Source organism: Equus caballus, chromosome 2 (assembly GCF_041296265.1).
Source record: "Equus caballus isolate H_3958 breed thoroughbred chromosome 2, TB-T2T, whole genome shotgun sequence".
Taxonomy (NCBI): Eukaryota; Metazoa; Chordata; class Mammalia; order Perissodactyla; family Equidae; genus Equus; species Equus caballus.
In genome coordinates, this window is record NC_091685.1 from 75052391 (window position 1) to 75074333 (window position 21943).

The 21943-nt window shown below is 33.8% G+C and overlaps 1 protein-coding gene across 10 annotated transcripts in view; it reads right to left on the bottom strand.

Annotated features, from left to right (window-relative positions):
• TLL1 (tolloid like 1) overlaps nucleotides 1–21943 on the bottom strand; it is a 192925-nt gene that overhangs the window by 79551 nt on the left and 91431 nt on the right. For all 10 annotated transcript variants that reach the window (XM_001499433.7, XM_070257252.1, XM_023636343.2 and 7 more), the window contains 4 exons: nucleotides 21339–21456; nucleotides 15750–15928; nucleotides 9769–9874; nucleotides 3172–3296 (listed from right to left, as the gene is read on the bottom strand). In XM_001499433.7, the coding sequence (XP_001499483.1) occupies nucleotides 3172–3296; nucleotides 9769–9874; nucleotides 15750–15928; nucleotides 21339–21456 (528 nt within the window). The remainder of the gene's footprint in view (nucleotides 1–3171; nucleotides 3297–9768; nucleotides 9875–15749; nucleotides 15929–21338; nucleotides 21457–21943) is intronic.

The following is a 21943-nucleotide window of genomic DNA, read 5'->3' on the forward strand; positions in this document are numbered from 1 at the left end:
GATTACGAGTTATTTATCAGCTAAAAAGTCCTACAAAAATTAGTTTATACTGCTTTAAGGGAAGTAAAATGTATATACATTTTTAATGCTGTTCATCTTCTGATAGATAAAAACACATTTCCTATATTATTAAAGGTGGAGCAAGAGTATTTACAGTCTCCTTATTATTACCTGCCTACTACAAACTTGCCCTTTTGGACTCAGGGCCCCACTTATCATAGACTATAAAAGCCACAACCTTGTATACTTAAGTGTGAACCAGGTCAGTATTCCTTTCAAGATTAAACTCTGAGGAATAGCTCTATAAAACGCAGATCCACTAGAACTTTGAGAATAAACCAATAAGGAGTAAAAAGTTGGAGTAAAAGCAGCCAAAAGCCTCTGACTGGCTCTATTCACCAGCAATTTCTAACAATAACAACAAAAAAACAATGAAAAACTCCAAAGGAATATGCAGGTTTATAACCCTCTCTTCTCTGTACTAAAACCAAGACACAACGAGATCTCATTTTATAAACTCTTACTCACTTCCTAGGTCATTCTCAGATAAATCATCCTATTTACACTCTGTGTACAGTTATGGATCTTTAACACTATTCCACAGAAGTACTCGGACTTACTGGTAAACCTACTGCATCAGGGTAGCTTAATTTTATTTGGTCTACGGAAAGTCTATTTATATAAATATCATTAGTACTCTCCATTGTGAAGAAAGGAAGAACTTTAAATACATAACCACATGTAGCATAAATCTAACAGCTTCAAAGAAAGACACATACACACACACACACACACACACACACACACACAGAGTGGCTGAGAGGGAGAGAGGAAGAAACCAAAAAGAGAGAGAGACAGAAAAAGAAAGGGAGGGAGTTTGGGGAGGGCATGAAGTCCAAGATAGCAAAAAAGTCATTCTCAAAGACTTTTGGAACTGGAAGTTGACATATCTTTATTTTTTTAAATATACCCATATCTTTTAGCTTTCCCTTCCTCCACGCAACTTACAAGCTGTAATACAGAAATTGGTTTTTATATTGCTTTAGAAACACAAGGTATCTTTCTCATTGATGATAGTGCCTTCATGATGGTGGTTTTAGTGTATTAACAAAGCAATGTACACATTAACTATTACTATATTTCAAGCAAGAAAATAGCAAAACTATACGTACTAATTATTTTCCTATTAATAACTTAAATTTTCAAGAACCCTAGGCTGACAATTAAATTACAGTGTCCTAAGTGTGATTACTTCCTGATTCCTATTGATTGACTTTCCACAATTCTGTGTGCAAATGCATCTTTAGTGTGCTTTGCAAGTGTCAGGTATTTACATACATATTTAGAGAGACAATCAAAATGGTTTTATAAGTCAAACTAAATAACTATCCATTTATTTAGTTGCTATTTATCACATAATCTTACCCCAAATTTTCTACTTTGAAAGTCAAAAGTATAATATATCCAAATTAGCCAAGGATCATCCAGGTCTTTTGTCATAGTGGGTCCATTTGCTTATAATTTCATCTATCCTATGGAAATTTAGATTTAAAAAAATGCCACACATGCATGTGTATTTTACATACAAACATAAAACATTTTAAAAGGTATTTATGCAAGTGTGAATCCAACTTAAATAAATATTCATAAAATAAGTAAACTGATATACATTAAATTGAATTATTTTTTGATATATGGAAAAATTAGATAGAAGTATGTTTATGTACAAAAGAAAACATTTTAAAACTTACTCTCAATATTGAATCACTAACATGCAAAAGGTTTTAAATACAATTTTAAATTTGAAAAACCTCAAATGTCCTTCTGAAAACCTAGTAGAACTGAATTACAAAAAAACTAATTGTTACAACAAAATTGGAAAAACATAATTTTGTACAATTTTCCTTAGGAAATTTTATCTTAAGGGGGAGAAAACCCCTTCTCTCCACAGAAGTTTCAACAGAATCCATCACGTTGAATCAATGAATTTGATGCCAATACCTACACGGAATTGTGAACTTCCTAGCTATTTCCTGTGATTATCCAACTGACTCACTTTTTCTCGCATGCACTTGAGTGTTGATCTGCTCAACAAAAGGGTTTTATACCACATGTCAATGAGCAAGTATTACATTTTTGTGAATGAATTAGCTAGCCCTCTCTTGTACTATATAAAGAAAGTTTCCTGGACTGACACCAATGATCACATTGGTAAACTTAATTAATATAACTTCTCAATAATTAATATATATAAATAAATTTTAAACATAAAAATGTAAAACTTCAATATACTCATAATATCCCTGATTTTCTGTAAAAATTACTAGAATAACAGGTGATTAAAACTTTTATAGTTATTTCACCACTTGCAATCTTAGTATCTAGAACAATATTTCCAAAAGTGAATTCTACAGGTAAGTATTAGGTAAAAGGAAGTTTCCATGGAAAAAAAATTAGGGAAAAGCTGTGTTAAGCAAAATTAGACGTGTTTCTCGACATAGGATATTTCAAATCATTTTGAGTATATGGGAGGTATATAGAGTATGCAGCATTTCCAATTGGAAGCAGACTCTTTTTCTTTCTTGGACCAATAGGACACTAGTGTTCCCTTGCAACATTCTTATTAAGACATTTCATTAATCTTTTTCTCACGACTTTATCCAGAAGCAAAACATACAGTAGCTCACTAGCAACATGGTTAAAACTTATTTTTTGCAATGAAGTTACAAATTCCAATTAATAAAAGCTGTATACCATTAATGATGGTACTTGAAAGAAAAGATCATTCGGGATTCAGTCCTGAAGCTGAAATAAAGGATTTTTTTTTTTATATTGTCAAGGAAACTCAGCATTTGACTACGAAATCATGCAACTATTTGATAATAACCATCAACCAACCATACTTTTTTGCTCTTTTACTCATTAAATTAAAAGAAATAAAACATACTTTTCCCTATACTTGAAATTTGACTTCTAGCAATTTGTTTTTAATTATAGCAGTGGGTGTTCCAGAGTTCTCTCCTATTTCATTTTATGATTATGACTTTGAACTGAATACGTCACTTGCCAGCATGGAGGGAGACAAGTAAGCAGCTGAGTAAATTGTGGCTTATTCATCTGGAATAGCAGTACCAGGCACAATTATGCTTCTGCATTTGTATGGTGCAATACCTGGACATCTATACAGCTTTCTTGCCTGTGCAATATCTCCTTTGCTTAAACGGGTTCGCTGACCAATTGCCGGACGTATGCCATTATCATCACGTGAGGGGAGAATGGTATCCAGAAACATCCCCCTGCAAAAAATCAGAAGCAAGCCACACATAAGTCACCCAATTAAGACATATATATCTGTTATAAATATAAGGTTATTTTTTTCAAACTCAAGTCAATCAAAGGGGAGATACACCAGTGCTGATATTTAAATAGTGTGTCAGACTTTCAAAACACTTTCATTAAAGTAGAAAAATAATTGTTTGTTAAATGTGTATACCTAGTATAAAGTCAATGACGACATGCACTTTTTCCTTAGAAATGTATATGTTTTTAAAAATCTAGAATTCTATACAGTCCCCCACCAAGTACACTGTAGCTTTTGTTTTGGCCTCTCAAGCAGATCTAAGAACCACTTAGATTACCAAGTCGTAAAACAGTTCTTCTTCACAGAGATAAATATCTTGAGATTACTAAAATTGTAAAAGTCAAAGTATGCAAAAGCTAATATTTTTGAATTAAACTACTAATTTAACCTAAGTATTGTATGAGTCCATCTATTACAGTATATGTTAAAAGAACAAGGAAAAATAGAGTGTCAGATTCTAGACAGGACATTTTAAAGCAAAACGGTTTTGTGATACACACACATGCACATACACATATATATAGTATAAAATTTTCATGGTAAAATTAATAAGCAAAAAAACTAAGGAATGTCCTAATAATGTTAATTTATAGATATTGAATTGCTTTTCACCCAAGGTTGTGATAGAAACCATTTTTCTTAATGTGCATGACTAAAAATTCTGAATATAGCGCACTAAACATACAGTCTAATTTTTGAACGAATGTCAACATTTATAGCTCTAAAGGAACCACTGAGCTTAAAGGTTAAATGGGCTGACAGACTGCTGCAAGTGGTGAGACGGATGGAGTGTGCATATGAGGATTTTCAAAGTAAGAGAAACTTCCTATAAATGCATTTTAAGTTAAGAAATACAATTGTAAAAAAATCTCTTAAATTTGGAGGAATGATGGGACACTCCTTCCCAAAATTTATAAATGAACAGATTGTATTTAAACTGCAGGTTAGAAGAATAACATTTTCAGCTCCTTCCTTTAAGAAATATTTACTAAGCTCTGTTATCTGACTGGATTTATAGCAGTAAATAAAAGAAACAAAAATTCCTCCCCTTATGATTCTCACATTCTAATGGAGGGAGAAAGACATTAAACAAAGATTGATAACTGAGATAGTGACAGATACTATGGAGAAAAATAAAGACGAGAAGATGGCTATTGATTGTCCAGTGATGGGGTAGCTTTTAAATAGAGTGATCAAAGAAAAACTCACTTGCAAGTTGACATTTCAGCCAAACATGAAGAAAGTGAAGGTCAGGGCAATGTGGGTAACTGGGAGTAGAGAGTTCCAGAGAGAGAGAACAAGAAATACAACCACCCAGAGATGGGAAGACCCCTAAAGTGTTTGAGTGCCAGAGAATTTAACTTTAGCCTGAGGAAAACTGTTACTATCTGGAAGATGGTAAACAGAGGAGTGACGTGATCTATGAGTAATTTATAACTACTCTCCCCAGCTTCTGGGTAAGGGTAGTATTGCTCTTTAGATAAAACCTGGATAACAAATAGAGAAAGGAACTCTTTAAAACCAAATCTAAGTAACTATAGAACTACTTAATACACTACCTGAGATAAGGGAGGGAGGTGGTAACTAACGATTTATGGGAATTGACCATCAAAAGTAAAGCTTGCACATACTTAATAAGATGCAACTCCAGCTAGGCCAAGGCAGTTGAAGAGGAGGTTGAGCTACAGGGTAGCATTGAGAAAAGCCATTCTTCAACTGTGCTGCATGAATCAACAGACACATTAAGCAGGCAAGTCCAAATTAACGAAGTATTACAATTTTTGCAGTACTTCAGGACTAACATAGTCACTATTTTTTATTTCTATATCTAAAAACAAATTTGTAGTCTTTGAAAAATTTTGGTTTTTCCAATTTTCAAAAGAAATTCAATTTAAAAAGGTCAAGGACATCTTGGAATAGATATATTCAAACTCATACAGTGGAATGATGGATTTTGGCTCCTTCTGCCTGCTGAAGTAACATCCCTTCCATTCGGAAGGGGTCAGTCATCCAATCTTTTCTTATTTCTTTGTGGTCAAGAAGTTAACAATTCAAAATAAAATAAAATAAAAGAAGTTAACAATTCTCTCCCTCCACATCCAGGCCATTAAGCAATTGCAGGCTCTTCCTGAACTTTCTCAGTGAGTCACTATCAATAGGCCAGAGACAGATGATAGACGGGTTCGCTTACTAATCTTCATTTATTTTATCTATATTGGAAGAGTGAATTAGCTATGCTTTTTAAGAAACAATAAAATTTTACAATTTTTTATTAATGAAAAATGGGCAGTCCCAGTTTGCAAGCATTTACATTGCAAATTACCTAGGCATATGAAGCCCCCATATATCCAGCACTGTTCTTCCCACAAGTAAGGACCTAAATCTGTTGATGGGCAGCACTGACGAAAACAACTAAAACTTTTATAGACCCTCTGGATTCAGAATAGAAGAAACCATAAAACTTCAAATGCTTACATTAATGGAATGAAAGACAAAAACCACATGTTCATCTAGCTGATGCAGAAAAAGCATTTGACAAATATCAACACTCTTTCAGATAAAAACACTCAACAAACTAGGATTAGAAGGAAACTACTTCAAGATAAAAGATCATATATGAAAAGCATACAGCTAACAACATAGTCAATGGTGAAAAACTGAAAACTTTCTAACATCAGGAAAAAGGCTAGGATGCTTGCTCTCAACACTTCTATTCAACATAGTCCTGGAAGTCGTAGTTGGAGCAATTAGGCAAAAAAAAAAAAAAAAAAAAAAAGAAGAAGAAATAAAAGACATCCAAATTGAAAAGAAAGAAATAAAATCATCTCTGTTTGCAGATGACGTGATCTTAAGTAAAAGAAAAAACCACAGAGAGTCTACAAAAAACTGTCAGGACTAATAAACAAATTCAGCAAAGCTGCAGGATACAAAACCAACATGCAAAAGTCAGTTGCATTTCTATACAATAATAATGAACAATTCAGAAGAAAATTAAGAAAACAGCTCCATTTAAAATAGCGTAAAAAAAACTACTCTGGAATAAACTTAACCAAAGAGGTGAAAGACGTGTATGCTGAAAACTACAAAACACTGTTGAAAGAAATCAAAGATGATACAAATAGATAAAAGGACAATAATTATGTATGAATTGAATGATTTAATTTGTTAAAACGTCCACACTAATCAAAACAATCTATAGATTCAATACAACCCTTACCAAAATCCCAATGGCATTTATTACAGAAATAGAAAAAACAGTTCTAAAATTCATATGGATTCTCACAGGACCTTGACAGCCAAAAAAAGTTTGAAAAAAAAGAACAAAGTTGGAGGACTCACACTTCTTGATTTCAAAGCATATTACAAAACTAAGGTAATCAACATAGTGTGATACTGGCATAAAGACAGGGCTACAGACCAATGTAATAGAATAGGGATCCCAGAAATAAACCCTAGTGTATACAGCAAATGACCTTCCACAAAGTTGCCAAGATCACTGAGGGGGAAAAGACAATCTTTTCAACAAATTATGTTGGAAAAACTGGATATCCATGTGCAAAAGAATGAAGTCAAACCCTTATCTAAGCTATATACAAAAATTAACTCAAAATGGATTAAAGACCTAAATATAAGACCCAAAATTATATAACTCCTAGAAGAAAACAGAGGAAAGCCTTTATGACATTGGATCTGGCAATGATTTCTTGGATATGACTCCAAAAGCACAGACAACAAAAGTAAAAATAGGTAAGTGGGACTACATCAAACTAAAAAGCTTCTTCACAGCAAAGGACACAATCAACAGAGTGAAAAGGAGAGAAAATATGTTCAAAATATACATCTGATAAGGGGCCAGAATATATAAAGAAATCCTACAACTCAACTGTAAAAAGTAGAATAATCTGATTAAAAAATGGGCAAAGAACTTGAATATACATTTCTCCAGAGATGATGTACAAATGGCCAACAAGCATATGAAAAGTGCTCAACATTATTAATCAGCAGAGAAATGCAAATCAAAACCACAATGAGACATCATGTCACACCCACCAGGAGGGCTACTATCAAACCACCCCCCCAAACCAGAAAATAACACACATTGGTGAGGATACAAAGAAAGGAAACCCTTGCGCACTGCTGGAGTTGTAAAATGGTGCAGTTACTACAGAAAACTAAAAATAGAGCTATCATATGATCCAGCAATCCTACTTCTGGGTATACATCCAAAAGAATTAAAAACAGGGTCTGGAAGAGATATTTGTACACCAAGGTTCATAGCAGCACTATTCAAAATAGCCAAGAGGTAGAAACAACTGAAATGTCCATCAACAGATGAATGGATAAACAAAACGTGATATATACATACAGTGGAATATTATTCAGCCTTAAAAAGGAATGAAATTCTGACACACGCTACAACATGAACCTTGAGGACATTATGCTAAGTGAAATAAGCCAATCACAAAAAGACAACTACTGTATGATTCTACTTATATGAGGTATCTAAAGTAGCCCAACTTCATAGAAAAAGAAAGTGGAATGGTGGTTACCAGGAGCTGCAGGGTGGGAAAAACAGAGTTGCTATTTAATGGGTGTAGGATTTCAGTTCTGCATGATGAAAAAGTTCTGGAGATAGGTTTCACAACAATGTGAATGTATTTACTACTACTGAACCATACACTTAAAAATAGTTAAGATAGTAAATTTGACGCTGTTTTTTTAACTACAAAAAAAAAAACCTTCAAATACTTTGGAGGTAGTGGCTGAGAACTGTGCCAAATATTTCCTCTCCTGAAATTCACTTATTTAAAAATATGTATGAGTTAATAAATATCCTCTTTAAAATCAAAACAATAAAATAATGTGAAATTAATTAATTCCTCTAACAGGCAGACATGGTTATTTTCACTATAGAATATAAACTTTTTAGAAAAGTAAATAGAATAATTCTGAAACACTAAGAAAAAATAATAGTTCGAGGCTGGTTGGCATGTACCACCAAGGTAACCACAGGGAGTGACAGACTGCAAGCTTCAAGAGCAGAGCAGCTTATGGAAAAGCAACAATTTAAACACATAAAAGGAGTACAGAATAAGGGGAAATATATATTCGAAACTTTGGCACAGATTCATTATCTATCAAGGATAGGAAAAATAAATTCTTTTCTCCACTCTCCAGTACCTCCTCTGTTTCAAAGAATCAAAACTCTGTTTATTTCTAAATAATATAATTCAGCAGCATAAGAGAGGCATCTTGGCTGAACTGAGACCCAAATCCCCATTTGTTACAAGTTTCTGTGGAAAACTCAATTCCAAATATTGACCTAAAGACAAAGTTTCATAACTCTTTAAGATAAATTTCAGGCCAAATTGATGAGTGTATTTCTACCAAAACTTAAATTTAACTCTAGAAACAGTAAATATTTGGGTAGTTATTATATTTGAACAAATATGTGTATATTATATATACTTCAGAAGAAAATAATTTTTAAAATAGTTAACACTCAATTTTTTAATAATAAAGTTTAGCCTTAAAAAAAGCATAATTTAAAAATGTATCCGAGTATTAGGAGTTCTTTACACATCTTTTTTTACTTTTTACCAAGAATTTCTTTTTAAAAATTGGAATTAATTTGAATTTTTTATCTTCTTCCTGACCCTACCTTTAGAAACAGGTGTTAATGATTTATGAAATGGACATGGGTGGGCAAAAAGAATGAGCTGGAATGAACATATGAGTGTAAAATGGGCATAAAATGGGGAAAAGGGATGATTTCAATGGTTTAACAGCTCCAAATTCCTTACCTGGGGAACTATTTGCTTGATGACATCATCTTTAGAGTGAAGCAGATCAAAACTCAAATTTATTACACTCTCAAAAAATAACATTCAGTCATTGATTAAATAATTTTAAGGTTAATGAAAGGTGAAGCTCTAAATTATATGAAGTAAAACATTTTCCTAACAGTTTCTCTGGGAAATAATTTAGTATAGCAATTTTTGAGTATAACTAGCACTTAAGCAATAAGAGAGTATAACATTCCAACTCAACAATTCACTTGCAAATGCCTAATTTTCGTTAAGTAATGCTTTGCCAATTTAACAGGTTGATTGGTTTGGTGATCATTTTAATTGAACTTTTTTATGATTTAGGAATATAAAACAGTTTAAATAATTCATACCATTTTAAATTTTACTTTGAATATATGTATTTGATAGGATATGTGAAAATATGTTTTTAAAATCTCAAATGCCTGGTGTTGGTTATAAATGCCAATCAAATATTTTTCGTACTTTATGGCAGCAATGTTTGAAAGTGGTTCTAGTTCTCATGTTAAACATAGTTTTGCGAGGAGTCACACAGAGGAAAGGAATTAAAAGTCAAAAGGTATAACCTGAGACTCCAACCTTGAGAAGGTGTTCCTGGCATAGTGCATGATGCTGTCAAAATCATATCGTTCTCCAAGGGAGTTCACTTCTCCAGGTTCCATCTTCAGAAAATTGTACTCTTGACCTAAGCATCAGGCACAGACAACGTTTCAGAAGGCTTTTAACAGATAGAAAAGAGAGCAGAAGAGCCCTTCCTAGGCCTGCATTTGCTTTTAATTGAATGGCTGATCTTCATGCTGGTTGTATTTACGTATTAACACCCAGGTACGCACCAAGGTAACATCCTGTGCCACTGTGTTCACCTTAACATCATGTTGAAAGAGTGATACTGAATTTCATTAATAAGTTAATTTCAGCAAACAGGTAGATTACCAAAAGCATACCCTGGATTTGTTTCCTATATATACTCTTTCATCTTCTCATATTTGATTTCTTTAAAATCTTACTGCTTTTTTCACTACTGTAGGAATGATTATAAAAAGTTACATTTTTATCAAATGAGTTTCCCACCTTTCTCTGATGACTATATTTTCCAAGACCAGCAAAAATTATCTTTCTATTTTCTTTAGATTCCTTCTATGAAACACTAGGAAAAAATATAAAAACAATATTTGTATGTACACATAACCCTGCAGGCATTAGCTATGGGACTTTGTTACTAAAGTTAAAGCAACAGCAGCAAACTTCACTCAAAACTGAGACAAGATTCTGTGGGATGAAAAGGAGCCTCTACCTGGAGGCCGTTTTGATCAGAAGAATATGCTTTAGAACTTAATTTTTTTTTAACTTGTCACAACTGTTACTTTAACTTCCGGACATCTTCATGTTAATAGGTTCCTCAACCGCCTGTTTTGTATCTGTACTGTAATATTATTTCCTGAAATCTGAAAATAACAGAGTTAAATATGCAGATTTACACCAATAGTTCCAGCAGCAGAGAATTTCCTCAGATAGAGTTTATGTTTCAGGAACTCAGTTTTCACAATCTCGGCAGCCAAAGACGGCTGCTTTCATGGCTCATTTACGTAACTTAAAAAGCTCTGAAACATCAGACCATAAAGGTGAGCTACTAGGATTCAAAATTCAAAGTTGGAGTTCAAAATGGAACTATTACAACATTCATCTAACCAGATTTTTATTTCAATTGCCATATTACTACTAAATATAAAAATATCACTTTAATAGAAAGTTTTCCAAAAGGCAATACAGAAATTGAGTGATGCCATGGAGTACATCTCTCTTACATGTAACAAAGAAATCTGGTGGAGCCGGGAGAGTGGTGTAGTGGTTAAGTTCATGTGCTCCACTTCCACAGCCCAGGGTTCATGGGTTCGGATCCCAGGCGCAGATCTGCACGCTGTTCATTAAGCTGTGTTGTGGTGGCATCCCACATACAAAATAGAGGAAGATTGGCACAGATGTTAGCTCATGGCCAATCTTCCTCACCAAGAAAGAAAGAGAGAGAAAGAGAGAGAGAGACAGAGAGAGAGAGAGAGAGAGAGAGAGAGAGAGAGAAAGAGAAAGAAAAGAGAGAGAGAGAGAGAGAGAAAGAAAGAAAGAAAGAAAGAAAGAAAGAAAGAAAGAAAGAAAGAAAAAGAAAGAAAGAAAGAAAGAAAGAAGGAAGGAAGGAAAGGAAGAAGGAAAGAAAGAAAGAAAGAAAGAAAGAAAGAAAGAAGAAAGAAAGGAGGGAGGGAGGGAGGGAGGAAAGGAAGGAAGGAAGGAAGGAAGGAAGAAAGAAAGAAAGAAAGAAAGAAAGAAAGAAAGAAAGAAGGAAGGAAGGAAAGGAAGAAAGAAAGAAAGAAAGAAAGAAAGAAAGAAAGAAAGAAAGAAAGAAAGAAAGAAAAAGAAAGAAAGAAAGAAAGAAGAAAGAAAGGAGGGAGGGAGGGAGGGAGGGAGGAAAGGAAGGAAGGAAGGAAGGAAGAATGAAAGAAAGAAAGAAAGAAAGAAGAAAGAAAGGAGGGAGGGAGGGAGGAAAGGAAGGAAGGAAGGAAGGAAGGAAGAAAGAAAGAAAGAAGGAAAGAAAAAGACGGACAGAAAGAAAGAAAGAAATCTGGTATACTTGAGTATTAAGGTTGAGAGAATCAGCTTGAAGTTACAGAACCCAAGTGCCAGAGTAAAGTGTTTTAGTCCATCTTTCAATGAATTCACACAACAAATAGCTTTTAATACGCTGATCAGACCATATAGTGAAATACATGCTCCACAAATCTCTTGTGTGTGTCTGAATTACAACCATTCTCAGGAAATACCCTGTTTTATCTTCAATCTCTGATAGAAGCGACAGTTAAAACTCTCCTTCATAAGGAATTTTAAGTGTATGTTAACTTATCCAGTTCTAAGGTGAGATTTTCATAAAGCTGCAGAGCTTACTTTACAGATATTAATCTAGAACCCAGTGGAGGTTTCAACTTCAAGCACAACATGAGAACATATTCTCTAATTAAAGCAAAAAGTTTCATAAAAATTTCTGAAAGTGGAACATTAAGCAACTTCAGTAATACATTTTGATGCATATCACTGAGCATTTAACTGTATATGATACAGTGTTTTTGTGATAGTTGAAAAGAACATGGCCATACATGGTCCAAATAAAGAAAATTAGACCAATTTCATGATAGAAGGGAAGAGGATCAGATACAGAGCACCAGGGGAACCCACCCTAAACGACAAAAAAATGATGAGCCTCTTTCTTGAAGGTATATTCTAAGAAGGATTAAAGTAATCCAACCCTTATACCAATTTGGTTCCTACCACAGTCACTAATTTTGCATATAAATGCAAAGCTACAGTCTGCACTTATTAGACATTGCCCTTGAATAGCACTTGATCTGAAGTTTCTGAACCAGGGCAAGTGATAAAATTTGTTGAAGATTAATCTCCAATATGAGCTCTTGCACACTAGGATTTCCCTGCTATAGAACTGCTGAATACTCAGGAAATCTCATCCAATAAATTACTTTTTTCTATTGGCCTGAATGTTGAGTCTACAAAAGTACAGATAGCCAAAATTTGCGTAGCAATGTGCTAAGTATTATACATTTACATACTACATATCCATTTCTTGCTTGTTTTAGGTGCATATTTATGTTGAATCACAGTCTATTTTTAAGAGTAAGAATCATTCTTGAAAGTTACTTCCTTTACGAATCATTTTGTCCACATAATAGAGGAAACTTAATAACTGTGGTTAACAGCAAACTTCTCACTTAACTGATAGTTGAAATAATTTTCAGAAATACTATTTCCTCTTTATTCCTCTCCTAATGACATAAACTATAAGATGAACCTTGAGAGCTAGCTCAGGAGTTAGAGTCTTCTATTCTGTGACTATACATTTTCTTTAATTCTCTTCGATATTCAATACTACAGATGAAGGTAGTCCCCCGTTTTCCCTGGGGGATATGGTCCAAGACTCCCAGCAGATGCCTGAAACCATGGATGTTACTGAACCCTACATATAGTATTTTCTCCCTTATATGTACATATCTATGATAAAGTTGAATTTATAAATTAGGCACAGTAAGAGACTAAGAATGACAACTAATAATGAAATACAACAATTATAACAATATATGAATAAGTTAATGTGGCTTTTAGCAACCTCAACATACAATTTTTTTTCTTTCCTTATTAAGTCAAGAACTTTTACCTTTTCACTTGAAGGAAGCACTTTATGGCTTCTCTTTGGCATATCCAAATTGGCAGCATCACTACTCTAGGGGCTTTAAGGCCATCATTAAGTAATAAAAGGGTTATGTGAACACAAGCACTGTGATGCTACAATAGTCAGAAGGCTACTGAGTGACTAACGGTGGGTAGTGTACACAGTGTGGATACGCTGGACAAAAGGATGATTTACCTCCCTGGCAAAAGGGAGTGGGACAGTGTGAGACATCATCATGCTACTCAAAAGGGCACACAGTTTAAAATTTACGGATTATTTCTGGAATTTTCCATTCAATAGTTTTGGAACACGGTTGACTGAGAGTAGCTGAAACCACGGAAAGATAAACCCGGGATAAGGAAGGACTACTTACTTCATCATTCTAGCAAAGGTCTCTTCCCTGGGACATCCCATTCAGTGATTTTTAACCTACTTCCTAGACCAAACTTTCTTAGTCTTTTGGGGGATTTGCTGCAAAATGTTGCATAAATATTGGTGTTCCTGACTTTCTATCTTCAATCTTACTTTCTTCTCCCTCCAGCATTTCCCTAGACAGTCAAATCCACTATCAAATTTTTGTTTCCAGACATATTCTAAAGTCTAGACTCACCTTTCCTTTCTCTACTAAACATCTCCACTCGGATCATCCAAAGGATTCTCAAACTCAAGGATATGCTAAATGAAATTGTTATTTGTCTTTCTCCCTCTCAAAAATATATTGCTTTATCCATATTTCTTATTTCCATGGATGGTGCCACCATTCATCCTGCTACCTAAAAATAAAACGTTGAAGATTTTCCCTCACATAATCATGTTCCTCTTAAAATATTTTTGAAAGATTATTCCCTCTTTTTCCTCTTGATCTGCACCACCCTGAAGACTTAGTCATCTCATAAACTACTTATTTCAGCTTCTAATATGTTTTCCTGACTTCAGGTCCATCCTCCCCACCCCCACCTCCCCATTTCCAGTTAATGATCCCTACAGCTGAACAAATTCTTCTCTTTTTAAAATCTGAACTTGCTCTGCTTTCAATCCTTCAATTATTCCCCAGTAGTTAGAAGATAAAATCTAAATTTCCTAGCTTCATATAGAAGATCTCTATGATCTAACCTCCCGAGGTAAGTGCCAACTAATCTCACTTGTAATTTACAAGGTAGCCATAATGGGCAAATAAAAAAGGTTCAATTTTCCATAATTGTAGCTTTGATCATGATGTTTTTTCAGCTTAGAAATTCCATCACTCTTCTGTGCTCTTAGAACGCTTCTACTTTACTTCTAAATTTCAGTTCCTTTGTAACATCTCCCTCAACTCACCAAGGCGCATTTTGTCACATCTTGCTTGGACTAATGGTATTCTCAAGAAATGACTACTGTTGCTTTTCTCACTCATGTGCAATCATCTGCATATACGGACATACTGTACATTAAGCTTTGCAATTTTCATGACAGTATCTCCAATGTCTAATAGCGCCTCAATAAATAATTGGTAACAAATATAGGATGAGCAAATAAATATATCAACGCCATTAATTACAGGAAATTCTAAGGAATTCAATGTTTGTAACTTAAAACTGGTCATGAATAAAGAAATAAGGACACACTTTCCTTTGTATATTCTTGAAATATACACTACATTGTACGACAATTCCAACCAACGAGATTTTTCTTTTGGAAATTGAAATGTACTGATCTCTGTGAATTTATGAAAGTTAAAATAAAAAGCTATAAAGTGAGGCTATTATCGCACATCAACTGTCAAGGGAAATTAAATTTTAATTGTATATTATATTTCAACCACTGAAAAAATTCTTAAGAATTTGTCTTTAGGGTAGTCAGGTTTAATAGTCAAAGAAACTATGTAGACTATCCTGAAAATGACACTTCTCTGGAATTTTCTCCAGAAATTGTCCCTGGTATAACATAGATTCCTACAGTAGCAGCATGTTTCATGGCAAATGCTGAACCCTTTCTAAATCCCTACAACATAAATTATAGAACTAGGTATAGAAAATGCTCTTAAAAAAGAAATATTTAATAATATTAATCTATGATTCAATAGCCTACACCCATTCTTAGAAAGCGCAGAAGTTTTTATACAAAAACAGCTAAATCTTAAGGAAAAAAAGCAAGCCTAAAAAATATTAAGATCATTCACTATGTAGGAAAAATGAAAAATATAATATCATCATGGGTATTTTTTAATCAAGCAAACTGTTGATCTATAATATCAAAAAAATCAGTTCACTTTTTGTAAGTTAAATGCTAAATAGCATAATTATAATTAAAAGATATTCAGTCAACCTTAAATCCAACACATCCTGAAGCCTCTCACCTGGTTGGATGTTTTCTCTTATGATGGTTACATGGTTATCTCGATCTGGTCGTGTGTGTTCATGCCAAAAGCCTATCACATGGCCCAATTCATGAACAACAATTCCAAATTTATCACAGTTCTTGCCAATAGAGATCGCCTGAGGTCCATTTCCCCGCCGACCTACATAGGAGCAGCATCTGGAATAAAGTAGAAAGTGGAGATGGTGATGAACAGGGTGATGCTGGATGAATTACAATATGGTGAAACTTTTGTAAAGAACCGTGATGAACTATAAAGTCCAACACATTCAGAAGCAGAGCAGCCTTTCATTAACAAATACGGCTAATTTCTAGTGTCCTGGTAAATTTATGTACAATAAAAGTCTTCAAATAATCAGTTAAAGTGCTTTTGTACTAATTCATATATTAGAAGATATGCCTTAAATCATTTTTAGAAGTATGCAGAAGATAAATCAGAAAATGAAATACTTATGATGAATAATGTGCTATAATACATACAGTTAAACTCAAGACATCAACTCACATTTTTTTAATTGAAGCAACATTGGTTTATAACATTATACAGATTTCAAGTGTACATCATTATATTTCGATTTCTGTGTAGAGTATATCATGTTCACCACTCAAAGACTAATTACCCTCCATCACCATACACATGTGCCCCGTCACCCATTTTGCCCTCCTCCCTCTCTGCCTCCCCTCTGGTAACCACCAACCTAATCTCTGTATCTACGTGTTTGTTTGTTGCTGCTGCTGTTATTTTTATCTTCTACTTATGAGTGAAATCATACAGTATTTGACTTTCTCTGTCTGTCTGACATTTCATTTAGCATAATACCCTCAAGGCCCATCAATGTCGCAAATGGCAAGATTTCATCATCTTTATAGCTAACTAGTATTCCATTGTGTATATATACCACATAACTCACATTTATTTCTAATATAATTTTTTATCCTCACAGTCCATGTAAATTATTTAGGTAACTACTTTATCAATATGGTTATCTGGCAATAATCCACGATTTCAGTATTCAATATAAAAACAAAGTTTATTTTTCCTCTTTGAGAAAAACAGAATTAAATTTATTTAAGAAAGATATTGGTTAATCAAAAAAGAAATTACTTTTCCTGCTCATGGGAATTTTTTTTTTAAGAAGAAAACTTCTAAAAGAAGAAGTCAATTCAGGAAAATTTGTTTCAAAAGGTGAATTGTCTAGCGTTAATGGTTAACTAGTGAAGAAAAATTGACAACTGGTAGAATTATGAGATTTATAGGATTGCATTGAATGGTTGGGCTAATATTTAAGTGTGATATTCTATTTCACCTTCTGAAAGAATCTCTTGGACCAACAGAATATGAAATATGCAGAGTATCTTTCTGCAGATTTTCCTCAATTTACTGATATTTATAGATATTAATTGATGTTTTCTACCCACAATATAGAAGTTCCATGTATTCATTTTGTGTGTGTGCATAGATGGATGTGTGTGAGCATGCATAAGAAAGTGCACACACACGTGCAAGGGTGGGCACATGGGGATATTCACTTAAAATACCTTTTAAATGGTATAATAATATAGTAACCACAATTACAATTATAAATAAAATTATATCTACAACTTCAGTAATTAAGTTTTACAGTAAAATAGCTTATCTATAGGACCATCCCCAATAGATGGCAACAAAGGGCAGTAAATAATGGGTCTCAAATAGTTGGGAATCACAGTGCACCAGACACCAACACCTTTTCTAATTTACTAAATTAAAAGAGAAAATTGCCAAAAATTAATTTCCCAAATGACTAAAAGCAATTTTAATTTTCAAAGTACATTTGATTGTCCTTTTGATTGTCAACAAATAAAAATATTGTCATTCTAAGTATTTTTGTAGGCTTTAAATGCCTAAGCATTTTAACCTATACCACGCCAGTTAGACGAAGTATTCAGTTTATTACTTATGAATCTATTATAACAGTTAATTAAGCTTAATAAATCAATAATAGAAAAGAAGAGAGAGGTAACTGGTAGGGAAGAAATCAGGGAATTGTGCTTTTGCCTCCAGGTAGATTTTTTTTTTAAATAGTATCTTTTAACCCATACATAGATAGTTAATCCATACAAAGTCAACTATTTACTAGATATGCAAATAGTAAAGTATTAGATGTGGAAAAACACAAAATTTGCAAATTCCAGAAATTTAAACTGAATCGTTTGCTACCACGAAGCAATAGTAATGAAACTGAACTATCTGATGATTATACAGCAACTGAATTACCCAAACTGAGTCATTCTTGCTGGTTATATTCAGAGAAGAAAGTCTTTGCAAATCAAACTCTGGGAGACAATCAAGGAATATGGTCAATTTATTTAATCTGAAACACCTTTTTAAGCATAATTTCACTCATAGAAACTTCCAATAACTAAAATGGGGTTTCATAATTCAAAAATATTTTTGTATAAAGCAAAAGTACATTTCACATTGACTTTTACAATGGCCTTGTGAAAGAAGAAAAATGTGGTGGTTTGATCTCTGACATACTACAGGTCTAAAGACAGAAGAATTCTAGATGCTCAGATGAATAAATAACTAAATATATGCAATCAGAAGTGGAATGACAGGGGCAATATGCACAGAGTACAAAACGTCATTTAAACATGTCTACGTATTATCTTAGTTTCCAATATCCTCCAAGTTTGGCAGAATAAAACTAGCAAAATGGAAAACTTTAACAAGAGCCAAATTAATAAAAGAAAATGAGTATAAATATGAATTTGCTACAAACAGAAATTGAGCAATAACATAACAAGTGATCAGTACTTTGGACCTATTTGTTTTTACAAAATTGAAGGGTGGGAAAGAGGAAAGAAGTATTGATTTGAATACATTATGTATTTAGAAATATGTAAGCTGAGCTATATCCACTCCTTGTAGACAACTAGAAGGAAGGAAGGACAGTTTAGATTCAGACCTTTTACATATTAAACAGATATAAAGAACCAGGAGGCATTTCAAATGTAACCAAAACTTATCAACTTTAAATTAAAGTGATTTAGAAGGAAATATTACTTGAGTAAGTCATAACTAAAAAATTCAAGCACTATCCAAAAACTATAGAAAGGTAATAATGTATAATTTTTCCTAATGTCACTCAGATAGGGCCCAAATTAGAAACCATTACTTTTTAAATTACTTTTTATTGAAATAAAATTAACATATAACATTACATTAGTTTTAGGTGTACAAAATAATGATTTGCTATTTGTGTATATTGCAAAATGATCACCACAATGAGTCTAGCTAACATCCATCACCACACAGTTACAAAATTTTTTTTCTTATGATGAGAAATTTTAAAATCTATTCTCTTAGCAACTTTCAAATACACAATACAGTATCATTAACTACAGTCACCATGCCGTACATTACATCTTCATGACTTATTTTATAACTAGAAGTTTGTACCTTTTGACCACCTTCACACATTTCCTCCACCGACCACCCCTGCCTCTGGCAGCCACCAAGCTGTTCTCTGTATCTATGAGTTTGGTTTTTATAAGATTCCACATTTAAGTGAGATCATACGGTATTTGTCTTTCTCTGTCAGACTTATTTCAGTTAGCATAACACCCTCAAGTAAGGTGCATCCATGTTGTCGCAAATGGCAAGATTTCCTTCTTTGTTATGGCTGAATAATATTTCATTGTATGAATATTCAATAATATTTCCTTTCACTTCATTCAATATTTCATTTCATTTATAGTACATTTCTTTATCCCTTCATTCATCAATGGACAATTAGGTTGCTCTCACGTCTTGCCTATTGTAAATAATGCTGCATTGAACATGAGGGTGAATATATCTTTTCAAGTTAGTGTTTTCATTTCCTTCAGATAAATACCCTATAGTGGAATTGCTAGAAAATATAGCAGTTCTATTTTAATCTTTTCAGGAACGCCCATACTGTTTCCATAGTGGCTGCACCAATTTACATTCCCTCCAACAGTGTACAAAAGCTCCCTTTTCTCCACATCCTCAACAACACTTGTTATTTCTTGACTTTTTGATAAAACCCATTACTTTTTAAATTAAGTGTTCTAGGAAAATATGGTAGAACAAAGCCAGATGACTTAATCCCTCCCTCCAATACCTATTGAAATATATAAATTTTCCCCAAAAAAATACATGTCATTAGGGCAAGAACAATTTCCTCCAAAGGAATTAAGCATTTATTTTTACTCCCCTTTATGAACTATACTACAGGGTATTCAAATAGCTATAGCTGATGAGAGAAAATGCTTCTTTATAGAAGAATTTTACCTAATAAATGTAGGAGAAATACAAGAACGGCACTGGAAACTCACTATTTTGCAACTATGGGACTATTACAATGGATAGACATGGCTACCACCACCTGAATGCACTGATCATTCGTAGCATCACTAAAGTGGTGGGTCCAGACACACGTACTTCCTGATGTGATGCAAGGTAAAGCAGACAGCACACCTTTTAAGTATTCTTAGCAAAGAAACAAAAGTTCAAGCTGAATTTAATAACGTATTTAAATATAAGTTCCAATTAACTAGAGAGACAGGGAAGAGACGTTTGAAAACTTTCACAGTAAAAAGTCTCTTATGGTCTCCAGCATTGCTTGGTGGACTGCTATTACTGTAACTTGGCTAGATTATGGGATTTGCGGAGAGATTTGGTGGCAGAAGAAACTACGGATGGAAGTTGTGGTAAGTTCATGGCATTCCTTAAATGTTATATGAAAGAATTTGGATTTGATACTCAGGCTAGCATTGCCCAAAATGTGTTCCGGGATACTGATGTAAATTCTTCACTTTTAAAAGGGCAAGATGGATATCCACTTTTTAAATAAGTTTAGAAGACACTGTACTCTATATTCCTTTCAATTGGTTCAATATTAATCATGTTCATCAGCAGATTGCTGTAGAAATACCTACTGAAATTTAACAGCAATTTCACAACTTACGTAAAGGTTGTTTTAGAAAGAATATTTTTTATCATCCTGTAAGAAGCAAATCTAGAAAACACCACTATAGGAGGAAACACTGAAAAACCTCAAAAAGTGTGGTAACTTGCTCTGACCAGTAGTTTTTGAAGAGAATTCTAACAGCAGTGAATTGGTGAGGAAAGACAGGAGAGCAATTGGAATAGACCAAGTGTGAGATGACAAAGACATGAATGGACCAAGGCAATGACATAGGATAGAGATGGAAGCCAAAAGACAAAGTGAATATCAATAGAAACTTACTGCATAGATTTCAGAGGCAACACAACAGGATTTCTAGACAGTGATACTGAAGTTTCTAACCCAGGTGAGTGGGATGTTGGCAATGCCACTGTTATACTTAGAATACAAGGAAAAGTAGCTGAGGTCGTGGAGGAATACACTTGGGGTAAATGCACAAAAGTCTGTGATCAAAGACTATATTTAGTGAAAATATAATATTTTCTTATGTAAAATTCACATCTTCTCATGGGCAAAATACTAAGCAATAAATGAATCTTACTTACGGATTTTTTTACTCTTCCAAACTTAAGTCATTCCCTGGTTCTACTTACCCACAAGGCCTATACGTGAATACAATGTAACTCTCTTCATCACTTCTTTCAATGAAAGTCACACATGTGTGCTTTTCCCAGTGCCTCATGGCCTGCTTGAACATGGCTCGCTGGCTGCCTGGAAAAATGGCATGACGTTAATAACAGTCTGCCCTGGGGAGGAGTGCTGAAGGCTGGCTCCTCCATCCCGAGTCCAGCGGGGCAGTTCAGATGCCATCACTATCATCAACCAAAGAATACTAGCCGAGAGCACCACAAATGTGTCATTGTTAAGAATGGACACTCAGCTTATAATCACAAGGTTCAAGCTCACTATCTCTACAAATATGTGGGTACAAGGCTCTATAAACGGGACTTACATTCTTCCCGTCAGTTGAACAGAAATCAGCTTCCAGATTTAATGGGCACATTTGAAATTCAGTCTAAACACCAGAATAGTATTGTAGACTCTTAGAACTGAAGATTAAAAATATTTTTCAATTGCAAAGACATTCTAAAGTAACAACGGAGGTGAGTGGAGTATTTCTCAAGTTTGATAGAATGCTGTTCTATATATTAATATTCTATAAAAATATACACTGTATGATATGATGTATCATGTAAGA